This window comes from Selaginella moellendorffii, unplaced genomic scaffold (genome assembly GCF_000143415.4).
Source record: "Selaginella moellendorffii unplaced genomic scaffold, v1.0 SELMOscaffold_66, whole genome shotgun sequence".
NCBI lineage: Eukaryota > Viridiplantae > Streptophyta > Lycopodiopsida > Selaginellales > Selaginellaceae > Selaginella > Selaginella moellendorffii.
Genome location: NW_003314327.1, coordinates 458,775 through 480,881, shown reverse-complemented (window position 1 = coordinate 480,881; position 22,107 = coordinate 458,775). Strand labels below are relative to the sequence as shown.

General features: G+C 45.4%; 6 protein-coding genes across 8 annotated transcripts; 4 read left to right on the top strand and 2 right to left on the bottom strand.

The window, feature by feature from the left end:
- Positions 1-2,510: 2,510 nt before the first annotated feature.
- LOC9649294 (membrane-bound lytic murein transglycosylase B) lies at positions 2,511-4,515 on the bottom strand. 2 transcript variants are annotated; one of them, XM_002985121.2, is made up of 9 exons: positions 4,119-4,515; positions 3,992-4,049; positions 3,679-3,914; positions 3,493-3,624; positions 3,377-3,446; positions 3,138-3,321; positions 2,996-3,087; positions 2,810-2,944; positions 2,511-2,747 (listed from the first exon to the last, which is right to left on the bottom strand). In XM_002985121.2, the coding sequence occupies exons 1-9, from the start codon at positions 4,409-4,411 to the stop codon at positions 2,586-2,588; spliced, it is 1,362 nt and encodes a 453-aa protein (XP_002985167.2). In that variant the 5' UTR covers positions 4,412-4,515; the 3' UTR covers positions 2,511-2,585. The 2 variants fall into 2 exon arrangements, with proteins under 2 accessions (XP_002985167.2, XP_024514910.1); XM_024659142.1 differs by having other exon boundaries at positions 4,114-4,212.
- A 6,396-nt stretch (positions 4,516-10,911) lies between these two features.
- On the top strand, positions 10,912-14,800 carry LOC112340531 (protein ZGRF1-like). The gene is made up of 25 exons (XM_024659109.1): positions 10,912-11,004; positions 11,082-11,346; positions 11,404-11,530; positions 11,585-11,741; positions 11,791-11,895; positions 11,945-12,023; positions 12,068-12,161; positions 12,207-12,269; positions 12,323-12,373; positions 12,422-12,485; positions 12,554-12,657; positions 12,708-12,849; positions 12,901-12,997; positions 13,049-13,095; positions 13,149-13,210; positions 13,257-13,340; positions 13,387-13,486; positions 13,539-13,673; positions 13,729-13,805; positions 13,864-13,953; positions 14,010-14,084; positions 14,134-14,190; positions 14,249-14,456; positions 14,509-14,649; positions 14,695-14,800. The coding sequence occupies exons 1-24, from the start codon at positions 10,912-10,914 to the stop codon at positions 14,578-14,580; spliced, it is 2,448 nt and encodes an 815-aa protein (XP_024514877.1). The 3' UTR covers positions 14,581-14,649; positions 14,695-14,800.
- Positions 14,801-15,870: 1,070 nt separating this feature from the next.
- LOC9649293 (proteasome subunit alpha type-5) lies at positions 15,871-17,197 on the top strand. The gene is made up of 9 exons (XM_002985233.2): positions 15,871-15,949; positions 15,999-16,080; positions 16,137-16,217; positions 16,279-16,392; positions 16,448-16,549; positions 16,619-16,677; positions 16,729-16,831; positions 16,893-16,958; positions 17,017-17,197. The coding sequence occupies exons 1-9, from the start codon at positions 15,936-15,938 to the stop codon at positions 17,107-17,109; spliced, it is 714 nt and encodes a 237-aa protein (XP_002985279.1). The 5' UTR covers positions 15,871-15,935; the 3' UTR covers positions 17,110-17,197.
- LOC9649657 lies at positions 17,107-18,382 on the bottom strand. Its single transcript, XM_002985119.2, has 7 exons — positions 18,235-18,382; positions 18,125-18,177; positions 17,977-18,040; positions 17,748-17,903; positions 17,623-17,694; positions 17,399-17,568; positions 17,107-17,342 (listed from the first exon to the last, which is right to left on the bottom strand). Exons 1-7 carry the CDS (start codon positions 18,370-18,372, stop codon positions 17,225-17,227), a joined length of 771 nt encoding a protein of 256 aa, XP_002985165.1. The 5' UTR covers positions 18,373-18,382; the 3' UTR covers positions 17,107-17,224.
- Positions 18,383-18,559: 177 nt separating this feature from the next.
- Positions 18,560-19,830, top strand: LOC112340564 (TSL-kinase interacting protein 1-like). Its single transcript, XM_024659230.1, has 7 exons — positions 18,560-18,821; positions 19,025-19,104; positions 19,158-19,205; positions 19,256-19,365; positions 19,413-19,497; positions 19,552-19,705; positions 19,759-19,830. The coding sequence occupies exons 1-7, from the start codon at positions 18,746-18,748 to the stop codon at positions 19,788-19,790; spliced, it is 585 nt and encodes a 194-aa protein (XP_024514998.1). The 5' UTR covers positions 18,560-18,745; the 3' UTR covers positions 19,791-19,830.
- LOC9649292 lies at positions 19,824-21,805 on the top strand. Of its 2 annotated transcripts, XM_024659229.1 has the most exons (8): positions 19,824-19,981; positions 20,043-20,269; positions 20,344-20,515; positions 20,570-20,737; positions 20,795-20,908; positions 20,979-21,309; positions 21,447-21,517; positions 21,569-21,805. In XM_024659229.1, the coding sequence occupies exons 1-6, from the start codon at positions 19,832-19,834 to the stop codon at positions 21,168-21,170; spliced, it is 1,023 nt and encodes a 340-aa protein (XP_024514997.1). In that variant the 5' UTR covers positions 19,824-19,831; the 3' UTR covers positions 21,171-21,309; positions 21,447-21,517; positions 21,569-21,805. The 2 variants fall into 2 exon arrangements, with proteins under 2 accessions (XP_024514997.1, XP_024514996.1); XM_024659228.1 differs by having other exon boundaries at positions 21,447-21,705.
- Positions 21,806-22,107: the final 302 nt, after the last annotated feature.

Sequence of the window (22,107 nt, the reverse complement as noted above, 5' to 3'; positions counted from 1 at the left end):
AAGAGATCACGTTCTGCCGCGGCATCCTCTCGAAAGTTTAAGCAGCAGCCTCTAGATTTTCCATCTGGGCATTTTCTGTCGTCGTTGCCGCAACATTCCAGTGGCATTGAATGCTTTGGCATACTCAAAGGACCTTAAAATATCAGATAATCGAGACACCAGTGCGTTCCAAGTGACCTCTTCGTGCGGCATCAAATCAAACAAGTCGTGCCAAATACCCAATATACCCGTCACGGAATATGGTGAAATAAAAATAAGACACAACGTCTCAAATGGAATTCCAGCAGACCACCAGTACAAGCTGTCCATCTTGTGCCAAAACGTTCACCAGTGCATTTCACGTCACATCGCTCGCTACTTCTTAGAGCAAATCCCGTGTGTGTGAGAAGATGTAGAATACGCCGTGGGCATGGTCCAGGCAGCCACACATTTGGATCGGTGGTGTCAATGCACGAGAGAATCCGTTTGCCCCGTGTTGCACGATCTGTTCCCAGAACTCTCGCATCCTCTTGCAGGTTCCTGTAGAAAGAGAAAAAGAGTTGAGCGGCAATGTAGAATGGTGCCAAGCTAGTCGATCATTGAGTAGATCTTTTTGTGCTGAACTTTGACGTTCGAATTTGTGATGCCAGAAGATAACATTTTACCCGCGTTTTCTAAATTAAAGGTTTGATGAAACATGAAAAAGTTTGCATTAAGCTTTTTTCAGGTGGATGTGCTATTGAGCCGCGCATCTATAATCTCCAATCCCATGTACCTGTCCATTTGCAAACAAAAAGATTGTAAAAACTACGGATAAGAATTCTGCACATACCTTCCCATCATTACAAATGTTGCCTGGGGATTGGTACCTGGGCAGAAGTCAAACACAGATCCATCGACAATCCTGAGCCTCTCCGCACCCAACACCTTGTACTGGGAGTCCACCACCTGGCCAACCCGGCAGCTACCATGGTAATGCCACATTGTACCAACATTAACCTTGCAGTATGCACTCAGTGTCGCGTTGATAACCTCCTGTGACGTAAACTTGCGGATCGGCAAGCCAAGCACGTTGCCCGATGGCATAGCTTGCATGCCGCTCACAAAAGGGGTCATTGTCTTGGACAGCAGGAATTTCTCCATGATGTTAAGACCGCCAATGCAGGTTGCTAGATCATCTGAGTTGTTGTAATAGTTGAAAGTGATGACGGGATTGTTGGTAATGTCCAAGCTGTCGTTACTAAGGACCACTTCTCCGGTGGATTTTGGGCCCGCCACCTTTTGGAAGATGACGCTGCCCTGAAGGTTCTGGACTCCGCTGAGGGACTCGATATAGCTGCCGAAGGGGGTGATACCCGCCACCTTTACGAGCGCAGACTCAACAGGCAGAGGCGATGGCACGTAGACTCTTGTGGCTGGATTGTCTGCAATGTTCTTGCCAACAGGCAAGTTGAGGACGACATTGATGTTGAACTGCTTGAGGTGATCAGCCGGCCCAACACCGCTCAACATAAGAAGATGAGGAGTTCCGATTGCGCTGGCGGAGAGGATAATCTCACTGGCCGAATCTTGTTTGAGAAAAGCAGTATGAAGACCTCCATTTCGGTCGATGAAATCAACTTCCATCGCCCTTGGAGCTCCAGAATCTGCAGAACAGTCATTATATAACTATATAACCAAGATTGATTCTTACCAGACACATCGAAATGGATCTTCACGGCTTGAGCATTCAGCAGGACCTGAAGGTTTTGCGGGTTAGCATAAGCGGCGATCAAGTTGGAAGACGGTCGGCGCTGGCCATTCTCATCAAACAAGGTTCCTCCGGTCTTGGTCCCCACAGAGTGCTCGTATGTAGCACCGAGATCCGGTGTCACTCCGGCTTCAACCAGCCCCTTGTGGAAAGCTGTCTGGAAAGGTCCTAAAGTTGGTAGGGAAACAATCACATTCTCGGCCCAAATGTAGGAAGCATTGGCTTTAACAGGGTCAAGTCCGATCTGTTTGATTTCTTGGGCTGATGCACGGTCCCAAAATCCCCCATTGATCGATGACCCCCCACCCAAAACTCGCCCTCTTGAATTAGCAACACCATCTGTGCTGACAAAGCCTTGTGTTCCTTCGTCAAGTAAACCAAGCATAAAATTCTCCTCTCTCATAAACAGCGGGTTATTGTAAGGGGAGCCACCTCGCTCAAGCAGAAGAACAGTAAAATTCTGTGAAAGTGTTGTAGCCAATGCACATCCTGCAGCTCCGCCACCCACAACAATGTAATCCAAATCTTTAATCAAGTCAGGCGCTTGGTGTGCCTCGCTAAGAGGGAATGGAAAATCTGTGAAAAAGGTTTTAAAACATTGGTTTACATGGAAAACCTTGGAAACTACATGACTAACCATCTGCAGCAACATAAGCGATGAAAAGGAAGGCAGCCAGAGCCAAACACTTTAATTCCATTGTTGATTGCGATGATATAAAGTCGTATATATATACCGATATTGTTTCACTAATATTAACAATCGATGCTATTCTTAACCATATGATAATTGAAATGGAATATATTTCTGATAGCACAGTCGACAAACTTAAATAAACTTAAAAGGGATTCACAAGGTTTATTCGTTTGCCTTTGATTCTAAGGCCGTCATTCCGGCAGTGATCTCTTCAGCAAGCTCGTAAACTGCAAGACTATATAGAATGGATATGTTGTATCGCATAACAACACGAAAGTTCTCCCAGACAAGATAAGCTACTCCCGAAGGCCCGTCCGGAGCAACCTGTTAAGAATTTATTGGCGAGAGAAAGAGTGAGAATCAGCAAATGGAGAATTCTTACATACCAGACTGACTGGTTCGTCACCAGATAGCTGACTTCCATCGCAGGCGGTGATCGTATTTTCTTCTAACCATCTGTTCACATTTTTCTTGATATCCAAACCGTAGACAGATTTATCCATGTCGGATGGAATTTTGACCTTGCAGAAACACCAATCGATCAGGTTAAGGAGAGAAAAGTGAAGGCAAACCTTCTGTGCGTATTTTCCGCCAATCTCCCATCCATGTTCAGCGAGATAGTTTGCAATGGATGCAAATATGTCGGCCTTTGAAGACCAGATATCTGGAAATAACGTTTTAGGAATGGACACTAAAGAAGAAACCTTTGAGTACCTTTGCGTCCATCTCTGTCGAAATCAACTGCGTAGTTCCTGAAACTAGACGGCATGAATTGGCATTGTCCCATGGCACCGGCCCAGGAACCTTTCAAGCCAGCTGCATTAGACGGGCCCTCGGCCTTGTCAAGGATAAACAAAGCATGGAAAACTTCATCCCTGAAGAATGCTCTACGTCTTGCCTGTGAGAAAACAAATCACTGTAAACTCGACTCAGTATCATAGATTTACGCCAACCTCTGGGGAATCAAACGCAAGAGTAACAAGCGCTTGAATGACATTCCACGAACCCGTGTAGGAACCGTAGCTGCAAAAAGCAATTAAGAGACAAAATCTATGAACGCGGATCTTACTTGGACTCGATCCCCCAGATGGACACCAAAAGTGACGCGGGTACTCCATACTCCGCAGAGATTTCTTCCAGCAACGCTTTGTTATCAACAAACGCCTGGACACCTCTCGAGACCCTGCTCTGGCTCACCATACTAGCAAAAACGCAGAGAATGTGTTAAAAGCTAGAAAACAAAAAGTTGCCTTACGTTTTTATATAGTCTTCCGCAGTAAGCGTTTTCTCTGGCTGAGTTTGATCCTTCTCCATAATCTTTGGCGAAATTTTGACACCGTCGAATGCTTCTAGCACCGTGTCTTTGCCGACGCCTCGCTGAATTGCCTCCTCTTTGAGATCTTCGAGCCAAGCACTGATATCGGACTCTGGCGTCGACATTTCTACTGGAATTTGATTGATTTTGACGTGAATCTGTGCTCTAATAGCTGGCTGAGAGATGGAAAAAAAAAAACAAAAAAAAAACACGATCACAGGGCTTGAATTTAACACAAGTTTTTTTTTATCACCTGTTCGCTTGCTATTGAGCAAAAAACTGGAGCTTGGCTGGTGTAAGAATGTCCTTCTCTACAAACAAAACATCAAAAAATAAATCACCAAGAAAGATTGCGATAAGCAAGTTTCTTCTTACCAGACCTTCTAAACGAAGAACACGCGACCACTACCAAAACCGCGGCGAGCTTGGGGTCGAGCGCGCAATGAATCGCCTCCAGACACCTCTCGATCTGCCCCAAATTCCACAAACCCGAGACCCGCGACTGTTGCTGAGAGCTACACCTCGCCAGTGCCAATTTTCTAGGGAATGCGCGACACCTGCTAGAGACAAGCGAGAAGGGCGGCAAAATCCGGCAGGAGGGATCTAGCTTAGCAAACATTCCATCTCTTGAATGAAATCGCAGCCCTGGAGACGAGAAAGCCATGGCGCTCATGGCCGGAATCAAGCAATCCTAGCGATTCCCACAAAATGTAGGTGGAATCCCACTCAATCCCTCCAAAATCCAGCGCCAGACGCCATCGCCCATAAACCCTAGGAGACCCCCACTATTTTGTTTTGAAAAACTATTCATATGCATGGCCGTTATAAACTCTTTATTCGGGCTCCTCACTTTGTACTTTCCATTGCTCCAAGTTCCAAAAGCGTAGCTCTGGTTGGAAGCTTTCACTGCCTGGAAGCGAACTTTAAAAGCTATGGTCTCTCCTCTACGCTCGAATTCTAGAACTGGAGGAACCACCGATACCAAAACACGAGCCTCCACGCTTGATCGGTACGTGGTAGCGTCGTCGTCTACGTTTGTCACTCGCCGGTGGACGATTCCCTTGCCCTGAGCGACGAGATCGCGATGGAGGGATAGTTGAGATTGTTGGAAGCCATGCGTCGTCGTATGGCACAGTTCGCGAAAGTCGAGATGTATCGTCTCTCTTGACTCAATCCACACAGAAAGTCCGTGAAGTCGGGCGCCTTGGCATCGTAGACGAGGCCCGGATGAGCAGCCGCGTTTGGATTGACGTGGCCTGCACCGAAGTTAAAAGGGGTGACGGGAAGCAATGCTGCGTCTTTGATCGGCCCTCCAGAGTTATCAGTGAGAAAACCTTTTGCAAAACGAGAAAAAAAAAATCCGATTTTCTCCTGAAAGCACATTGCGTTTTACCTGTAGTTACGATTGCCGAGTTGATAGCCACTGGACACCATTCGGGACGGTATGCCTTGAGCAGTGCAACGATCCCGGAGACATGCGGACAAGCCATTGAAGTTCCAGACAAAATACGATATTCCGTATTGTTTGCGAAAGGGCTGTATGCAGCTAGAATGTCCACTCCTGGAGCTGTGATATCGGGCTAGAAAAAAGAAAAAGAAAAGAAAAAAAAAAGAAAACAAGAAAGAAGAAGAAGAAGAAGAGAGACTAAGTCTTTTTTTTAGAACTTGAAAATTAATTCTTACATACCTTCAGAATGTCGGGATTGGGGCCCTGCGAAGAGAATGCTCCCGTCACTGGTGCGGATTTAGCGTTGAGTAGCGTGGAGGCTGCAGATATTTGTGCCACAGGAGATCTACAAGATGAAGCAACACAAGCTTGTTTCTACGCGAGCAAAAAGTAAACCTTGTGGAGTTACGATTTTATGGCATTTGCCGCGGCTCTGTTGACATGAGACGCAGAAAGTGCGTTTTCAAAAGGACGAGCACTTTGGGGGCCGCGGTTGTAGAAAATTATCCCAGCTTGACGAGCTCCTCCTCCAAGAGGTAGCGTATCAAGACATGTCACTATTTTGCCCCGGACTTTCTTTGGATCCAGGGATCCCGAAACGCATCGCTCTAGCTCACTGTAATGTAAAAGGTGTATTATGAATGTGTTCATGCTTGGCATCAGCGTACCTTGTACTAAAGCTTGAGTTTGGAATGCCAGCGTCCAGACTCGACACAAGGGAATACCATCGCCTGCCGAGAGTGAGTCAGGCTCAAGCCCTGTAATCAAAACATAAGAGAAGAAAAAACGAGACTACTGATATAGAATCAGAGTTTTACTCACTGCAAAGCTCAGGTTTTGCCGAGAGAGCCTCGCGACGTAAAACTGCGAGAGATGGTGCTGGCGGCGACGGTGATGATCCAAGGTGCCGCGTTTGCAACAGTGCCGAAGGAATAATTGTTCCCTGCCGCGGGCACCACGACGATGCCTTTCTGCGTCGCGTGGAAGGAACCGATGGCGATGGGATCCGAGAAGTAGCCGCTGGAATTTGTGCCAAGCGAGACGGAGAAAACATCCACGCCGTCGTGTATTCCCGCCTCGAAAGCTGCCAAGACGCTCTCGCTTGTGCAGTCGAAAGCTTGCTGGCGAGCCCAGCAAACTTTGTACGCTGCAATGCGAGAGTTTGATGCGCCACCGCTCAAGGTGCCGCTTGCGTAGCCGGACCAGCCCACATTTTCTACAAACTGGCCCCCGGCTGTGGAAGCTGCGTGTGTCCCGTGGCCATTCGCGTCTCTGGGAGAAGATATCTCCGTGTTGGTTCTTCCTTCCGGCTCGAAAAACCTTGCACCGATGAGTTTCCTGCAAAGAGTTTAAAGTTTACCAACTTTATGTTTGACCGAATTCACCTGTTGCAATGCGAGGAAGTGAAGTTCTCTCCTTGCTCGCAAGTGAATCGTCCGCAAAGCTCTTGGACTCTGGCCATATTCCTGCGATAGAAGCAATGGAAGTGAAAACTTTCAAGAAGAGCATAGCACTTGTTTGTAAGACGCAAACCACGTACCCGTGTCAATCACTCCGACTATAATGTCTTCACCGTAATTTGCCTTTCTCCGCAGTGGCTCGCTTCCAGAATCACCAAATAACGACTGGACATTCTTCCCACCGTCCTCGTCAAAGCCCAAGAAGCTCCACGAGTTGGTCGTGTGCATTTTGTGATTCTGACTAGGAAAAACGGATATAACATTTGGTATCCGGAACATATCAAAACGAGAACTGAGCAATTCTTGAACTGAAGCTTACGAGAGATGTGAGCGGCTTCTTCGCTTGTAAGTGATGCGGCAAAGCCATTAAATCCATGGTGATAGCTGTAAGTTAAAGACGCCTTTGCAGCTTCAGAGCTGCATACATTCACAAGAGAAAACAAAAACAAAGCTGTTATGGAACGTCTCCGAGAATGAAAATTATACCTTCCAAGGATGTTTTCTAGCAGCTGGTAATGTGAGTCGGTGACAGCATCGGGATCGGAGTGAAGAGTCGCGTCCAAATCTCCGAGATAGACAATATGAGTCGCCTTCTGCTCAAATATCATATTGTCAAGCAAGAAAATCGAGAACTTTAATGCAGTCATCCACCTGAGAGCAAGCAACCACGAGGAAAGCAAGCGACATGCAAAAGGTGAACCAAACAGCCATATATGTTGCAATGCAACAGGCTTCATCTATGGAGCTCTTACAGAATGAATGGAATTCGTCGATTAGTTACCCCCTTGACTTGATCAAATCAGCGTCTCGTCTGGAAACTGGACCAAGGATTTTCGAGTTTCTGTACAAAACCATCACCAGAAATCTCAAAATGTCAAGGTTGGCTAATGATCAGTGCATCATCAATGCGTTTCTTTTCACCTGGGGAAGAGAACAAAACTCTGAGCTTTGGGTTGATTCAGTCTTGCCGTATTTGGCTACTTCGGTACTCCCAGGAATAACCAGAGCACTCCGATAGCTTTCTTGACAAAGAAGCCACTCTATAGTGATACATTCTTCAATCCATTGCCCCCAGATTCGAAAAAGAAACAAAGAAGAGAAAAATCTCTTCACGAATGTGCGTTGACAACGTCGCTCTTCGAGAAAACGTAAATCGCCTTTGATAAACCCTAGAAATCTCTAGCCATAAACCCTCCTATATCGCTAGCTCTCTATCCGCACAGCCATTGGGCTGTACTTTCCATTGCTCCAAGCGAGAGCTCCAAAAGCGCAGCTTTGGTTGGCTTTGACTGCATGGAGGAACTTTAAAAGCTATTATTGTCTCTCCTCTACGCTCGAATTCTAGAAGTGGAGGAACCACCGATACCAAAACACCGTCCGGAGACTCCACGCTTGCTCGGTACGTGGTAGCGTCGTCGTCTACGTTTGTCACTCGCCGGTGGATGGTTCTCTTGCCTTTGAGAGAAGAGATCGCGATGGAGGGATGCGTCGTCGTATGTTTCAAGTTCGCGAAAGTGGAGACATCAACGCAGTTCATGAGCACTTTAGATGATCTTTGTAAATTTGTGGAGAAGATGGCTTGCTCTGAAAACTTTGTGATATACATACCGTTGCGGTTTCGTCTTTCCTGCCTCAATCCACACAGAAATTCCGTGAAGTCGGGCGCCTATCGTAGACGAGGCCCAGGTGAGCAGCCGCGTTTGGATTGACGTGGCCTCCACCGAAGTTGAAAGGGGTGGTGGGGAGCAATGCTGTGTCTTTGATCGGCTCTCCAGAGTTATCAGTGACAAAACCTGTTGCAAAACAAGAGAAAAGAATCGATTGTTTTCTTCTGGAAAGCACATAGTTACGATTGTTGAGTTGATAGCTGTATTAACCTAAAACCCAGGCTCAAGGGACTCTGACTTTGAACCCAGGGCTACATTAGAGCCATAGATTAAATCATGCACAACATATAGTATATGCTAGCACTTAGAACTGCTAGCCTTTCAAAAGGGGGAATCTGAATTATGGATTTTTATCTCCATTCCATCGTTTTTTTTATCAATACACAACATTCTTTTACTCTTGCTTCTTCTCTGCCCTTGGAGATTGAGCCCTTTTCTCTTTTGTTTTCTTACTAACAATAAATTTCCAGCGAAAGGAGTTTTCACACCTCTTCAATAGCCGCTGGATTACATTTGGGACGGTATGCCTTGAGGAGTGCATCGATCCCGGAGACACGCGGAAAAGACATGGAAGTTCATAATACCATATTGCGTATTGTTTGCCAAAGCAGCCACCATATCAGGCTAGAAGAAAAAAGAATAGATAAATAAATCAATAAATCATGCAAATTACATACCTTGAGAATGTCGGTTGGGGCCCTGCGAAGAGAATAATCCCATCACTGGTGTGGGTTTAGTGTTGAATCCAAGGATCCCGACACACATTCCTCTAGCGCACTGCAGTGTAAACAGTGTCTCAATACTTTGTCAAGCATTGGAATACGTACCTTGTACTAAAGCTTGAGTTGGGAATGCCAACGTCCAGACTCGACAAAAGAGGATACCATCGCTTGTCAGGCTCAAGCCCTATAATATCAAAGCATAAGAAAAAAAAGAAGTGAAGCCTACACAAAGAACAAGGAAAAGAAGGTAGAACCAAAGGTTTACTCACTGCAAAGCTCTGGTTGTTGCCGAGAGAGATTCGCGACGTAAAACTGCGAGAGATGGTGCTGGCGGCGACGGTGACGATCCAAGGTGGCGCATTTGTTTCAGTGCCGGGGAAATACTCATTCCCTGCCGCAATGATGCCTCTCTGCATTGCATGGAAGGAACCGATGGCGATGGGATCCGAGATGTAGTGGCTGGAAAATGATCTGCCAAGCGAGACTGAGAAACATCCACGCCGTCGTGTATTCCCGCGTCAACACGCTCTCGCTTGGACATTTTTCGCCCCAGTAAACTTTGTACGCTGCAATGCGAGAGTTTGGTGCGCCGCTGCGCACCCGGACCAGCTCGCGTTTTCCACAAACCGGCCCGCGGCTGTGGACGTTGTGTGTGTCCAGTGGCCAGTCGCAAACCACGTACCGGAATCAAGCATTCCGATTATAATGTCGTCACCGTATCTTGCCTTTCTCCGCAATGACTGGCTTTCGTAGTCACCATATAGCGACTGGGCATTCTTGCCACCGTCCTCCTCAAAGCCCAAAAAGCTTCAGGAATTGGTCGTGTGCAGTTTGTGTGTCTGACTCGGAAAGACGGATATAACATTGGCCATATCAAAACGCGAACTTAGCAATTTTGACGTGGAGCTTATGAGAGATGCGGGCGGCTTCTTCGCTTCTAAGTGACGCAGCAAAGCCATTGAATCCATGGCGATAGCTGTAAGTCAAAGACGCCTTTGCAGCTTCAGAGCTGCATAAATTCCAGCAAAATCAAAAAGCTGTTATGGAACGTCTCCGAGAATGAAGATTTTACCTTCCGAGGATTTTTTCTAGCAGCTGGTAATGCGAGTCGGTGACAACATTGGGACCGCAGTGAAGAGTCGCGTCCAAATCTCCGAGATAGACAATATGAATCGCCTTCTGCTCAAACAGCATAAAGATAAAGCAATAAAATCGAAACGTTTGCTGCAGTCATCCACTTGAGAGCAAGCAACCGCGTGGAAAGCAAACAATATGCAGTATTGCATTTGAATTATGCAAACAATGAACCAAACAACCATATATGTTGCAATGTAACAGGCTTCATTTTGCGAGCTCTTTATAGAATGAGTTCGTCGAGTAGTTACCTTGACTTGATCAAATGAGCGTCTCCTCTGGGATCAAGGCACTTCGAGTTTCTGTACAAAAAAAAAAAGGTCCAACAGAAAGCATCATCAGTGCGTTTCTTTTCACCCGAGGAAGAGAACAAAACTCTGAGCTTCGGCTCGATTCAGTCTTGCCGTGTTCTATTTCCTGTACTCCCAGAGGAACAACCAGAGAGCACTCCAGCCCGTGAAGTCTCGATAAACAAAAGAAGCCACTCTGTAGTGATACAAGTCGAGCTTTACTTCAATCCATAGCCCCCAGATTCGAAAACGTAAAGAAGAAGAGAAAAAACTCTTCACGAATTTGTACCTTCCGAGAAGAATGTGCGCTGACATCGTCGCTCTTCGTTCTAGTGACGAAGAAAACGAAAATCTCCCCTTTGATAGAAGTTCTTTGGTTTGCATTTTATAATTTTAATTTTCCCGCCGAAAATTCTGCATTTTTAGGGGTTTTGTTAGGGCTTGATAGGGGAGATGGAAGGGAAATGGGCAGCTCTATACGCGAAGCGCACCGCCAAGAAGAACAAAAGCTTCCAGGATGGATTCCTTCTCGTTAAGGCGAACAAGGTGCGTTGTTCTTCCTTCGATCGCTTCTTTATTTTTTTTTGGAGCAATGGCTCATTGATTGCCGCGCGCTTGATCAGCTCGTGCTGCTGGATGAAGGAGAAAATCCGCTGGACGAGAAATTTAGAGGGCAAAGGGATGTTGTGATGCAAGGGAGCGACCTAGAGTTTGATCGATACATCGTGCAAGTGGATAGTCGGGTTGGTGGTACCGATGCTACCGGCGGATCGAGCTCCACGAAAAAAGATTTGGCTGCAGAGGAGGAGGATTTGTCTCAGACAAAAACCAAGGCTCTCTACTTCCCGCTCAAGAAGAAACTAAAGCCGAGCATCGAACGAAGAACAAGTATGCTCCTTAGCTATTTTGATTCGAATTTTTTCCTCGCTGACAACATCAATGCAGCCAATCAGATTCTTGATAGACTCCGAATGCCAAATGGATTTTCTCAACAAAGGAGCTCTCAGAATGCGCAAGCCTCCCAAGTTTTTGTTTGCGACGAGAATGGGAAAAACGCGTCTTTGTGTTTGAGGTCGGTGAATTTATTTGATTCCTTTTGTATTGTATTTACAGAAAATGTATGCAGGCTAAACATTGTGCCCGATGTCACTCCTCCAGTTCAGTTTTACTTCCAAGCTGCTGGACAGTTACAAAGAAACGTCGCCATTCCAGACAAGTTCAAGGATTGCTCCGAGTACAAGGAAGTTATGTCTTCAGCACTGATCGAAGAGATTTCCCTGATGGTAAGTGCTTCAACTTAACAACATGTAGTTTCACTAACTACTATATCAGATTTCCGACTTTGCCAGGCGTTTCAACTCTGCAAAAGAAAAGATCCAAGCTGCTATTAAGCCCTCTTGCAGCCACGGAGAGTGCGAGCTACGCCGAAATGACGAGGTATTTGCTTGCAGGTTGTCTTAAAGCTTCTTCTGTGTTCTCGTCTTAGGATGGAGACTTTAAAGGGCGTTGGTTTTATACTTGTTCAAGGAATCCGCCTTGTATGAAGTCCTGGGCAGACACTGCAAGTAAGTGTCATGGCTGGTGTTCATAGCCTCACTTTTCTTTGTAGGTGGTAAGAGCGCCCAACTATCTGCCGACGAACTCGAAAGACTTTATGCTTCTTATGACATTAACCTCTATGCGCACTGTCACCTAGTGAGAAGGTATGACTGTCGAATTTAGTCTGACTTAATTCTTTTGCTTTTCAGATCTTCAAGGCCCGGATACATAAACATCCATTTGGGAAGAACTGTTCCCTTGAACTATGCGAAGTATATATCATCATTGCTACCTGTTGACGGCTACTAATAAGTCTATTTTGCAGGGGAGATTTGATGGTCATTAGTTCCAGTTCAAACTTCCCGGAGAAAAACAGGTATCGTAATTGTGACAAACGGCAAGGCACTGAATGGTTTTTCTGAAGCGAGGAGTTCACTGTTGTGGCTACAAGTGAATCGTTTGGCTCTTCTAGGAATGCAGCCGTAGAGGTAAAAATGGAAAAAGAAGAAAACGTGGTATATCGACATGATAATTGAAGAGCTGATATTGTTCGCAGTTACGACTACATGGACAACCAGTACCAATAAGAGAAGGAAAGAAAATATATGTCTTACAAGGGCCTAGTCTTCAATCGGAGCTGACGATGCTCGATTGTATAAGGTAACGTCCTGTTTACGTGTTTCTTCTAATTTATAACGTGCTGCTTTTAGAAAGATCCAATCCTCCAGTACGCCGTTGTTACCTCTTCTTATGGGATCGGATACGTATGTGCCTAGACAGGCTGTAATTCCGACGAGTATGGACCGCGTAGCTAAAGAGGCAATCTTTAAATACAACCTGAACAGTGACCAGGTAGTCACTCTATTCTCGTGGCTACCTTTCACACCGAGACAAATATTCTAGGCAAAAGTTTTGTTTACAGTGGGCGGATGGTTTACATCGGAAGATATCACTATGCCCCGTGTCTGTCTCGTACATGGACCATTTGGATCGGGAAAAAGTAAGCTTACCGTCTCTCTGTAGTTTTGAGATTTGACAAGTCTCTTTCCAGGTCACCTTCTCGTGGCGTTGGTTATTTTTCTTTCAGAGATTTTGAACGTAAACTACTTCAGTATTCAAGTTTTCTACACTGCCTAACATTATCAATGCAGAAACAAAATGACTTCTCTACCAGGTTTATCATTGCAAGTGCAACTAATAGCGCCGTTGACAGGTAGTTTTAGAGATGGTTGGGTACAGGCCTGACTATAAGATTTCAGGGTGTTAACAGGGCTCTTAGAGCATGGTTTTGATGACTTTCTACGCGTGGGTTCTCTTGGCAAAATTGCTAGCAATATTCTTCCGTAAGAACACTGTTACGATTTTATTTCTGCCTGACAGTTTGTGTAGCTATTCTGTGCACGCAGCCTCAAAAAACTGCAAGGAGGAAGATGATGCCGAAAAAGACTTAAAAGGGCTGTTGAAAGATGCAGTTGGAAAGGAGAGAGCGGTATGGTAATCCTCGTCGTGCCGATTGCAACTTCTAACTTCGCACCTTACAGAGGATTGAAAACGAGCTGAAAGCAATAAAAGATGGAAAACTAAATCACCGCAAGACGAGGTTACAAAAAGTACGCGCTGTTGGGGTCACTTGCTGTTCTACAATCAATGAGGTTTTGCATGGCAATACGTTCAAGGTACTGCGTCATATTCTTTCTGTTCTCGTTATTGAATTTTGAAAAATCTTTCAAGATGTGTTTTCTGGATGAATGTTCGCAAATAGTGGAGCCATTGAGTTTGTTACCTATATCCCAATTTCGATGTGAAAGGTGGTTCGTCGAACTATATTCTTTACACTTAAGACTGACGATATTCTTTACGTTTAAGACTTGTCGCTGTCGGTGATCCACAGCAACTTCCTCCAGTTCTTTCACCAACTGAAACAAACAGTTTTGCGAAGTCTGCAGATCTTTCAAGGTGTCATTTTATCTTTCTTTTTGCTATTGTTAAAGGTTCCTGTTTGTTTTCTATAGGACTCTCTTTGAAAGGTTAGCGGCTCTTGGACACCGTCCTGTACCCCTTCAGACGCAGTATCGTTGTCATCCAAGGTTGATAATATTCACTTCAAGTTTTCAATCGACTAAATAATGGCAGCAGATTATCAAGAGTCCCCAATCGTTTGTTTTACGAAGGACGACTTGTCGACGGGTGCAGGTACTTCATGTATGACGTTTGTATCTATGTTTTAAGTGCTCGTGTGTTGTGGTTTTAGTGAGATGGAGCGATCGGCTTTGCTTCTTAGTATACCACCTTTGGTGTTCTGCGACACATGCAAGGAAGGAAAAGAAAAGAAGGATTTCTTGACAGGAAGCTATTCAAATCCTTATGAAGCAGAGACGGTGTGTTCCTTTGTCAAACTTCTAATTTCGAAGACGATTTCGGGGTCACAAATTGGAGTGATCGCTCTGTACAAATCACAGGTTGTTAGCATGGTTGCCAGTTTAATTTACTCATTTATCTTCTGCAGGAAAGTTTGATACGTCAAATGCTGTACCCCAAAGATGCGTGTCCTGGTTTTGGAAGGAAGAAAGAAACCGCTCATAGTGAAGTGGAAAATGTTAAAGTGTCAACAGTTGACGCATTTCAAGGCCTAGAGAAAGACGTGATCATCCTGTAAGTTTAACTTCGCGGAAACTTGTTTTTATCTAGCTGTGACAGATCTTGTTGCCGGACGGCTGGTTTGGGATTTCTGGCATCCAAGCAGAGGCTAAATGTTGCTCTTACTCGAGCTAGACATCATCTTTTCATAATTGGAAGTGCATCCAACTTACAAAGAAATTCTCTGTGGGAAGAGCTCCTTGAGCCCCTTCGAAGGTATACGTTTACATTTGATTTTATTACTCAGGAATCTTCGTTTACAGAAATCCGAATACGTTTAGGAGCTCCGAGGACATGAAAAAGGCCTTGCTTGGGTGTTCAGAAGCAGGCTGTTCCAGCGATGACTCTAAGGACAGCATTGATAGCACCGCTGGTCTAGCAGTTTTAAATCCCCCTCCAAGCATCAGTTTTGAGCTTGACTCAGTAAGTTACAACATGTGTGCAATACTCTAACGAAGATGGCATTGCAGCTTTTTGATGAAGACGATGTCTCCCTTAAGAAATTGCTGGAAGTTTTGGATGACGTAAACTTCAGGTTTGTAGCGTTTTCAAAGCTCGCGTCCCATTCTTTTGAATTTTTTCTTTTGGCAGACCTCGGGATTTCTGGCAAGGCTACAAACTCTATTGCATCGGCCACTATTCGCATTCTCAGAGCCACCAAGACGAGTTTGCACAAACACTCATGGGTAATGGAAAGAAAACTTCGCCTTTCCGAGCGCTGAACTGAGTTTGTTGTGCCTATTTTCTAGCTGATGTCATACGCAACGTTCACGGTATGAGCGAGTTTCAGTGGGGAGGCAAGTTTGACAAGCTCGTCCGGTCCACCTGGTCCACGATGGAAGAGTATATCAAGCGGAGGCATGGTGTTAACTGTGGAGACATAAGGTTTGCTTCCATTTTTTCTCAGAGCTTATCAGCTGACACTCGAAGAAAATCCGACAGGTTTCTCATTCGAGAGTATGACGATTCCCAAGCTCTCGCAGCCAGCGAGCACGGCTCCTTCTTTTTCAAAATGTGCGAGGTATGTCAAAGATTGAGGAGAAAACTCTACTCGATGTTCTTGCCTTCTATAATGTTTTTTTCTAGGACGAGACGTCATTTCCTCGGGAGACCAACCCGGACGAACGAGAGAAACCACGAGAAGACGAAACAAACAGCGTTATTGACAGTCTCATGGGCCAACTCTCGAGCATGGATGAGCGACTGGCAAAGCTGGTTAAATAATGAAGAAACCTCTCTTGCCAAGAACCCTAATTTCTAGTCTCTTTTTCCTCTACTTGCTCTACCTAGGCGCCAGGGCGATGTTTCTCACCAGGTAGGGCTTTGATCTCGCAATCCCTAGCTTACACTCGGAATGCCACCAGGAGCGAATATGATCGCGGCGTCAACACCTTCTCGCCAGAGGGCCGGCTCTTCCAAGTAGAATACGCCATAGAAGCAATCAAGGTAAGCAGCAGCCCAGATCTCCAGCTCCTAGGTTTTGATCGTTCTTGGTGTTTCAGCTCGGATCGACAGCGGTGGGTCTCAAAACGAATCATGGGGTCGTTCTTGCTGTCGAGAAGCGGATTACTTCGCCGCTACTGGTCAGTGGCTGAAATCCTTCGTTTTTTTTCTTTCTCTTGATAAGGTTTCTCGCTCTTTCAGGAGCCCGCCAGTGTGGAGAAGATCATGGAGATCGATACGCACATAGGGTGTGCTATGAGCGGCCTCATTGCCGATGCTCGCACGCTGGTGGAGCATGCACGAAACGAAACTCAGGTTGCTTTCTAATCTTCTTTTTCCACTTGCGACTGAAAATGGTGTCTTCTCGCAGCATCATCGATTCTCATACAACGAGCCGATGAGTGTGGAGAGCACAACTCAGGCTTTGTGCGATTTAGCTCTTCGTTTCGGTGAAGGCGATGAGGAATCCATGGTGAGCGGACCTTAAGTTCTTTGTTTTGGCTCTCGAGTTAAGATAGTTCATTGTTTTTCTTCGTTCTAGTCTCGACCTTTTGGTGTATCTTTGTTGATTGCGGGACACGACGAGAAGGGACCCTGCTTGTAAGTTTGGCGTGAGCCGGATTGTGTTCTTCTAACACTATTTTCTGCCAGGTACCACACAGATCCATCCGGGACGTTTTGGCAGTGCGACGCGAAAGCCATTGGCTCGGGCTCGGAGGGTGCGGACACATCCTTGCAAGAAAGCTACAACAAAGTAAGTCTTGCGTTTCTGGACGTAGAAGAAGACTCTAAACATTCGCGATTGTTTCTTTCAGGAGATGACCCTTGAGGAGGCAGAGACGCTTGCTCTATCGACGCTGAAGCAAGTTATGGAAGAGAAGGTAAAAACTTTAGATATATCCTCGTCCACTTTCTCATGTCTCTTCTGTTTTTGTGAAGGTAACGGCTTCCAATGTGGATATCGCGAAAGTGGCTCCAGTCTTTCATCTCTATACACCAGCTGAAGTGGAGGTTGTCATTGGCCGCTTATAAACTTTCAGCAGTGTTGCTCTTCGTTTTTTGCTTGAGGGACTAACTTCTATTCAGCCCGAGTAAATCCAATGAAAGTTCTTTCTTCGAATAAGCTCCAAGCTCAAATTGTTCCAAGCTATGATTCTTGTAGCAAACTTGCCGTGCACGATACCAGATGGGAGGCTTCCTCAGGTGAGGCTTGTCCACTAGATCTCCATCTTATGCGACCAGCGCGATCGACCAGAAACATATACCTGGGAAGAACACAAAGTCACAGATTTGTCTCGAGAATGACAGTTCTTTCGCTTACCCAGTTAATCGATTCGTAACGCGTAGGTCTTTCCTGAAGTCGTAAGAATCACCAAATGCGTAGAGTAGCTTCCTGTCAGCCTTCGTGCACGATTTGGACGAGTTTATGCACATGAGAAACAAGTGCCTCACCGGGACGAAGGATAAAACTCCGGATTCCACCCATGAAAGCTGCAATGAAACTAGAAACGTTAGAATGTTTATAGTCGTGAAAATCGACCCGACCTCAATGACTTGGATGTCACTCGTGGAAGGGAAAGCTTCTCGAAGTGGCGAGACCCAGGAATCCACCATTGCCTGCGAAAAGAAGCGAAGCTTCAGTTTTGGATTTTGTTTTCTACGATGCATACCTCGGCACTGTTTCGGAATGACAAGCACACCAACGTAACGCAAGAGTTTTTGTTCAATGGAAAGATAGATGACTCCCTCGTTGGAGTGTAGACTGTCGACTTTGGAAAGATGGTCGCTGATGCTGGAGGGTCTAGCGCTGTGCTCGTCGCTACTACCTGGGAGAAAAAAGAAAGAAGCAAGAACAAAGCTCAAGAACAAAAATAAAAATTAAAAAAAGAGAATGCATACCTTTCCACTGTGTTTCTTGAAGTCCTTGAAGTCAAAGAAATAGCCTTGATCGATATCCTCCATTCTGCACTAAAGAATGGAAATGTAGGACACCGCGTCAAAAATTCCTTTGCAAAGAAAGAAGAAATGCAGGGAGGAATTCACGTACATCTTGGCTCGCTCCTTGAGATTCGCAGCTTTGCGATCACCCCTGCTGATCGCCTGGTACAATTGGGATAAAGAATTTAGGCCTGCAGATCATGATATTGGAAAACTTACTCTTGAAATCGACCAAAAGAATCTCGCCTGGTCGTGCCGCACGGACTGCTCTTCGCGAATCATCCTACCGGCGAGCGCTCCGCCGGATCCAAGCGCATTCGCAAGGCGCGCGATTGACGCCCTCATGATACTCCCCATTTCGAGATTAGGGTTTAAGCACTCAACCTTCAACGGCTGCGATTGTGCCACGCAAAAACCACTTCAATCTCCACGTGAGATACCAGGTTGGATATTATGCAGACGTGGCAGTGTAGCTCTGCTTAGCTGGCATACAATCTGGCTTTGCCTTTTCAAAAAGTACCAAGAAAACCGGCCCGTCCAAAAGCCCGCCCAAACTCTTTCCCTCTCTCGTTGTTTTAGGTCATTCGTGGAGGAGCCGGAGGCTGGATCTAGGCGCTCGCAGGGACTCAGGGATCGCGTAGCTTCCAGGCTTGGAAATCCAGGGTCTCAGTCGATTTTCTAGGGTAGAGCACTGTGCGGGGGGATCTTCGTTGATGCGGCTACGATATTCATGCTGGAGACCACGGATTCTTCGCCGGCTCTGAGCCAAGACACTACTCGGGAGCAGCAGGAGCCAGTCGAATCAGGTATGGAGTCCTAGCTCGGCAGAATTTAGCTCTACTCTTGTTGAATCTCAGTTTTTGCCAAGAAACAGAGAAGATTGCCGCTGTATTTCATGTAAGGCACCGTCTTTTCTTGCGATGCCGGGTTTTTTTTTGTTGTTCTAGTTCTAGTTCTTGGTTTTTTTACATGGACCGGACATTTTGACTCTTTATCTTTGTTCTTTCAGGAAAAAGGACGAGGCAATGGGCAGCGTGGACTCATGAAGAAGAGGAAAAGTTTTTTTCCGCGTTACGACAAGTTGGCAAGGTACTATCGCAGTGACACTTTCCAATGTAAAGAACTTTGAGTACTATTTGCAGGATTTCGAGAAAATCACATCTCAAGTTGTGAGCAAAAATAAGGATCAGGTGCGTTGTCTGGATGCAAGTATGCTGTTTAGCTTTATATCTTCTTTTAGGTCCGGCATTACTACTATCGCTTGATTAAGCGCATGAACAAGTTCCTGCGATCAGATCTTCTGATAGATGCGAGGAACTCCAAAGATGTAGATTCGGCGATGTTGTGCTGGTGAGGTGGATCTCATTTGTCTGAGACATTTAAATGTTCTGTTTCAGGTGGTCGCTTTTGGAGAAGTTTAAGTGCTCGTCTTCTAAGCTTCATTTGAAGCCTCGGCGTTTGAAGGCTATTGCGACTGCTTTGGTATGTATGTTCATTACTGTGGACTCTCCTGATGCATTTTTATGTCTAATTTAGGAGCAACATCGTCTGAAGGATAGGAAGAAAGCTAAAAAGAAGGTTAAAGCTCCCTCAACAAGCACGGACAAACCTGCCAGTGTTGTTGCTGGTGAAGTCAAGAAAAGATCGTCCACGAGAGCTCCAGTGAGGCCTCAAGTTAAAGCAGCTAGTGGTACGCTTCTTGTTTGCAGGTTTTATGTGTGTTAAATAAAAATTTGTATGCAGATAGCGTCTGGAGCCCCCTGAATCCGAGCTAAATAGCAAGATCATTGAAGGTGGAAAGCCGGAAGAAAATAATATGGAGAAGCAGAACTCTGTATCAACGCCCACGCCCTCTGAGCCTAACTTGAAGTCTAGCACATCTGTTCCTCAAATGGAGACTGCGGTTTTGAAAATCAAGTTGCAGCTTTTCCCAATTGACGACAAGACTAAAACAGCACTGGAGCAGGTATCTTAAAAACTTGAGTATTGAGTTTACAACCATTTTTAACAAATATTGTTTGCTACAGGAGGGTCACAATCCACACCTTGAGTTGACACTCAAGGCCTCGAAAAGCATAAGCTCTGTGCTACAGCACTTGTCTCAGAAATGGGGTCGCTGCTCTGTGGCTACTGGAGATATTCGTCTCTATCCTTTCATTCGACAGCCTTCCTCTACAAGCTGGAACTCGAAAGATGTGGTGTGTGCTGCAGACGTTTACGATGTCGTAGGAAGACCTTCAGTATTTCGCTTGAGGTAATGCCTGTTTTTCTTTTGCGTTCTTTAGTTTGGAGTTGCTAACTTCACTGCCACCATGCTATGCTGGACAGGTATGGCTGGTGCCAAAATGTTTGTGAAAAGAGTTCAAAATCTGGTGCGGAGCCAGTCACTGTCATCGAGAGACACGAAGATCATTCTCAACTGGATTCTCAAGTACCTGGCTGTAGCTGGTTGTATGATAGAAGTACGGATGGCTTCGGCCAGCGGCTTTGGCGAGATGAGGTAAGCTAACAGTTCGACGTACTTCTTTATTCCAAATCTTGCGGGCTTTTGCAGGAATTACTGGGAGCTTCTTCGGTTGATCGCTTCATTGTATTGAATGACGCCTCCAAGCAGGACGCCGATCGATATTCTTTGACGCCTTCGGTGTGGGGAGGCGAAGAAACATGCGATGCGTTTTCTTTCAAAACGAAGGAGCACATTCGAGTTGTGCCACCAGCTCGGGTATGCATGCTTCCAGCGTCTCTCTGTGTTTGATTTACTCCAGCGTTTTATGTCCAGGAATCTGCCGCTTGTTCGCTACTCGGGACGTCGCAAGGCACATCCAGTTTTGATTTGTTCCGCTCATCGTCAAACGCGGACGTGCTCCGCTCATCGGCTTTGGACCTGTATTGGGTGAGCGATTCCTCATTGCAGTGGAAGACTTGTTTTTGCATTAAACTTTGCTCGTGTACTCTCCTGTTAGGCCGATTCATTGGGAGCTGTGGATGGGACGTTCGCGCACGGGCAAAGCCTGCTGTTAAACGGGAACTCATCGCTCGGAGGTGGTATATCTACGAGTTTGTTCCCGGACACCCTGGACGTCTTTGCTCAACAAACTCCAGGCGTGCTACTCTCGCCTAATGACATCCAGATGGTTGAAGTGGATCGTCAGTGAGAGAGTGCATCCATCTGGACTCCCGGGTTGTTCAAGCACAGTTGGGATGAAAATCATTGGCGGCGAATTAACTTTTCTTTCCAACCAACAAACAGCAGCATTAAAACGATCTTCGCAGCGAGCTGGGAGAGAGAAATACGTAAGTACTTTTCTCGTGCTTTTGACGCTCACCTTTGTTAAATGCCGCTGCTGAAAGCCTCGGCTTGTGCTGCAATGGCGAAAAGGTTGTTGTGCTCATTGCTTAGCTCTAAACATTTTTGCTTGTTCCTTTCTCAGGTTCGCTACTGATGCTTGCTTTAACATTGCAAATGAGGCATGGAGGACATGGCTACTTAAAAGACTACCCGGTAACAGGACAAGCTAGTTGTGGCTGTTGTAAATAATTTATTGTTTTCCAGGTTGAAAACCTGTGAGTCCTTACCATTTCGAGAGTCTCGGTTTTACTTCTCCATTGCCGAAGACGCATGTTGTGCAGCCAGTTTGATCACCACCCAATGCATGTCAACCAAGAAACATTTGCTTTGTGAGACTTTAATGGTAGATTAAGATCTCTTCTGAAACATTTGTTTTGTAGATTAGAATCTCTTACACGTAATTTTGCCCATGAAGATATTAATATTATTGCTTGTCCATTTTATAGTTGTAAAAGAAGGGTCTGTTTTGGGGTTTAGGAAAGAATTAAAAAAAAAAGGAAAATGTAATAACAAAAAGACTTCAATGATTTAGAAACGAATTTGATAAAAAAGAGAAAATAAAAAATGAAATCAAATGCACTTCGAAGTTTGGTTACATAAACCACAAGTAGTTATATAGTTTTTATTAATGTTCTTTCTATTTTTGGTTTTTTATTTAATTTTCGTTGTGAATTTAAAATTTTGCACTATATATATACTCAAATATTTTAAAGTAGCTATATAATTTCAAAATAGTCAAAAAT

What these genes read in the sequence shown, in the direction of transcription:
- LOC9649293 (XM_002985233.2), top strand. An exon ending in GACGAGAAGGGACCCTGCTT is followed by an intron (nt 16,678 to 16,728) that starts GTAAGTTTGGCG and finishes ATTTTCTGCCAG; the next exon opens with GTACCACACAGATCCATCCG. An exon ending in AGCAAGTTATGGAAGAGAAG is followed by an intron (nt 16,959 to 17,016) that starts GTAAAAACTTTA and finishes GTTTTTGTGAAG; the next exon opens with GTAACGGCTTCCAATGTGGA.
- LOC9649294 (XM_002985121.2), bottom strand. Translation starts at nt 4,411, where the DNA reads ATGAGCGCCATGGCTTTCTCGTCTCCAGGGCTGCGATTTCATTCAAGA. An exon ending in ATCTGGGGGATCGAGTCCAA is followed by an intron (nt 3,447 to 3,492) that starts GTAAGATCCGCG and finishes TGCTTTTTGCAG; the next exon opens with CTACGGTTCCTACACGGGTT. An exon ending in GTGACGAACCAGTCAGTCTG is followed by an intron (nt 2,748 to 2,809) that starts GTATGTAAGAAT and finishes AATTCTTAACAG; the next exon opens with GTTGCTCCGGACGGGCCTTC.
- LOC9649292 (XM_024659229.1), top strand. Translation starts at nt 19,832, where the DNA reads ATGGAGAAGCAGAACTCTGTATCAACGCCCACGCCCTCTGAGCCTAAC. An exon ending in CTAAAACAGCACTGGAGCAG is followed by an intron (nt 19,982 to 20,042) that starts GTATCTTAAAAA and finishes TGTTTGCTACAG; the next exon opens with GAGGGTCACAATCCACACCT. An exon ending in CCTTCAGTATTTCGCTTGAG is followed by an intron (nt 20,270 to 20,343) that starts GTAATGCCTGTT and finishes TATGCTGGACAG; the next exon opens with GTATGGCTGGTGCCAAAATG.
- LOC112340531 (XM_024659109.1), top strand. Translation starts at nt 10,912, where the DNA reads ATGGAAGGGAAATGGGCAGCTCTATACGCGAAGCGCACCGCCAAGAAG. An exon ending in GAGCATCGAACGAAGAACAA is followed by an intron (nt 11,347 to 11,403) that starts GTATGCTCCTTA and finishes ACATCAATGCAG; the next exon opens with CCAATCAGATTCTTGATAGA. An exon ending in TTCTTTCAGAGATTTTGAAC is followed by an intron (nt 13,096 to 13,148) that starts GTAAACTACTTC and finishes TTATCAATGCAG; the next exon opens with AAACAAAATGACTTCTCTAC.
- LOC112340564 (XM_024659230.1), top strand. Translation starts at nt 18,746, where the DNA reads ATGCTGGAGACCACGGATTCTTCGCCGGCTCTGAGCCAAGACACTACT. An exon ending in GCAGGAGCCAGTCGAATCAG is followed by an intron (nt 18,822 to 19,024) that starts GTATGGAGTCCT and finishes TTGTTCTTTCAG; the next exon opens with GAAAAAGGACGAGGCAATGG. An exon ending in CGTTACGACAAGTTGGCAAG is followed by an intron (nt 19,105 to 19,157) that starts GTACTATCGCAG and finishes TACTATTTGCAG; the next exon opens with GATTTCGAGAAAATCACATC.
- LOC9649657 (XM_002985119.2), bottom strand. Translation starts at nt 18,372, where the DNA reads ATGGGGAGTATCATGAGGGCGTCAATCGCGCGCCTTGCGAATGCGCTT. An exon ending in CATTCCGAAACAGTGCCGAG is followed by an intron (nt 17,695 to 17,747) that starts GTATGCATCGTA and finishes TTCTTTTCGCAG; the next exon opens with GCAATGGTGGATTCCTGGGT. An exon ending in GTGACATCCAAGTCATTGAG is followed by an intron (nt 17,569 to 17,622) that starts GTCGGGTCGATT and finishes GTTTCATTGCAG; the next exon opens with CTTTCATGGGTGGAATCCGG.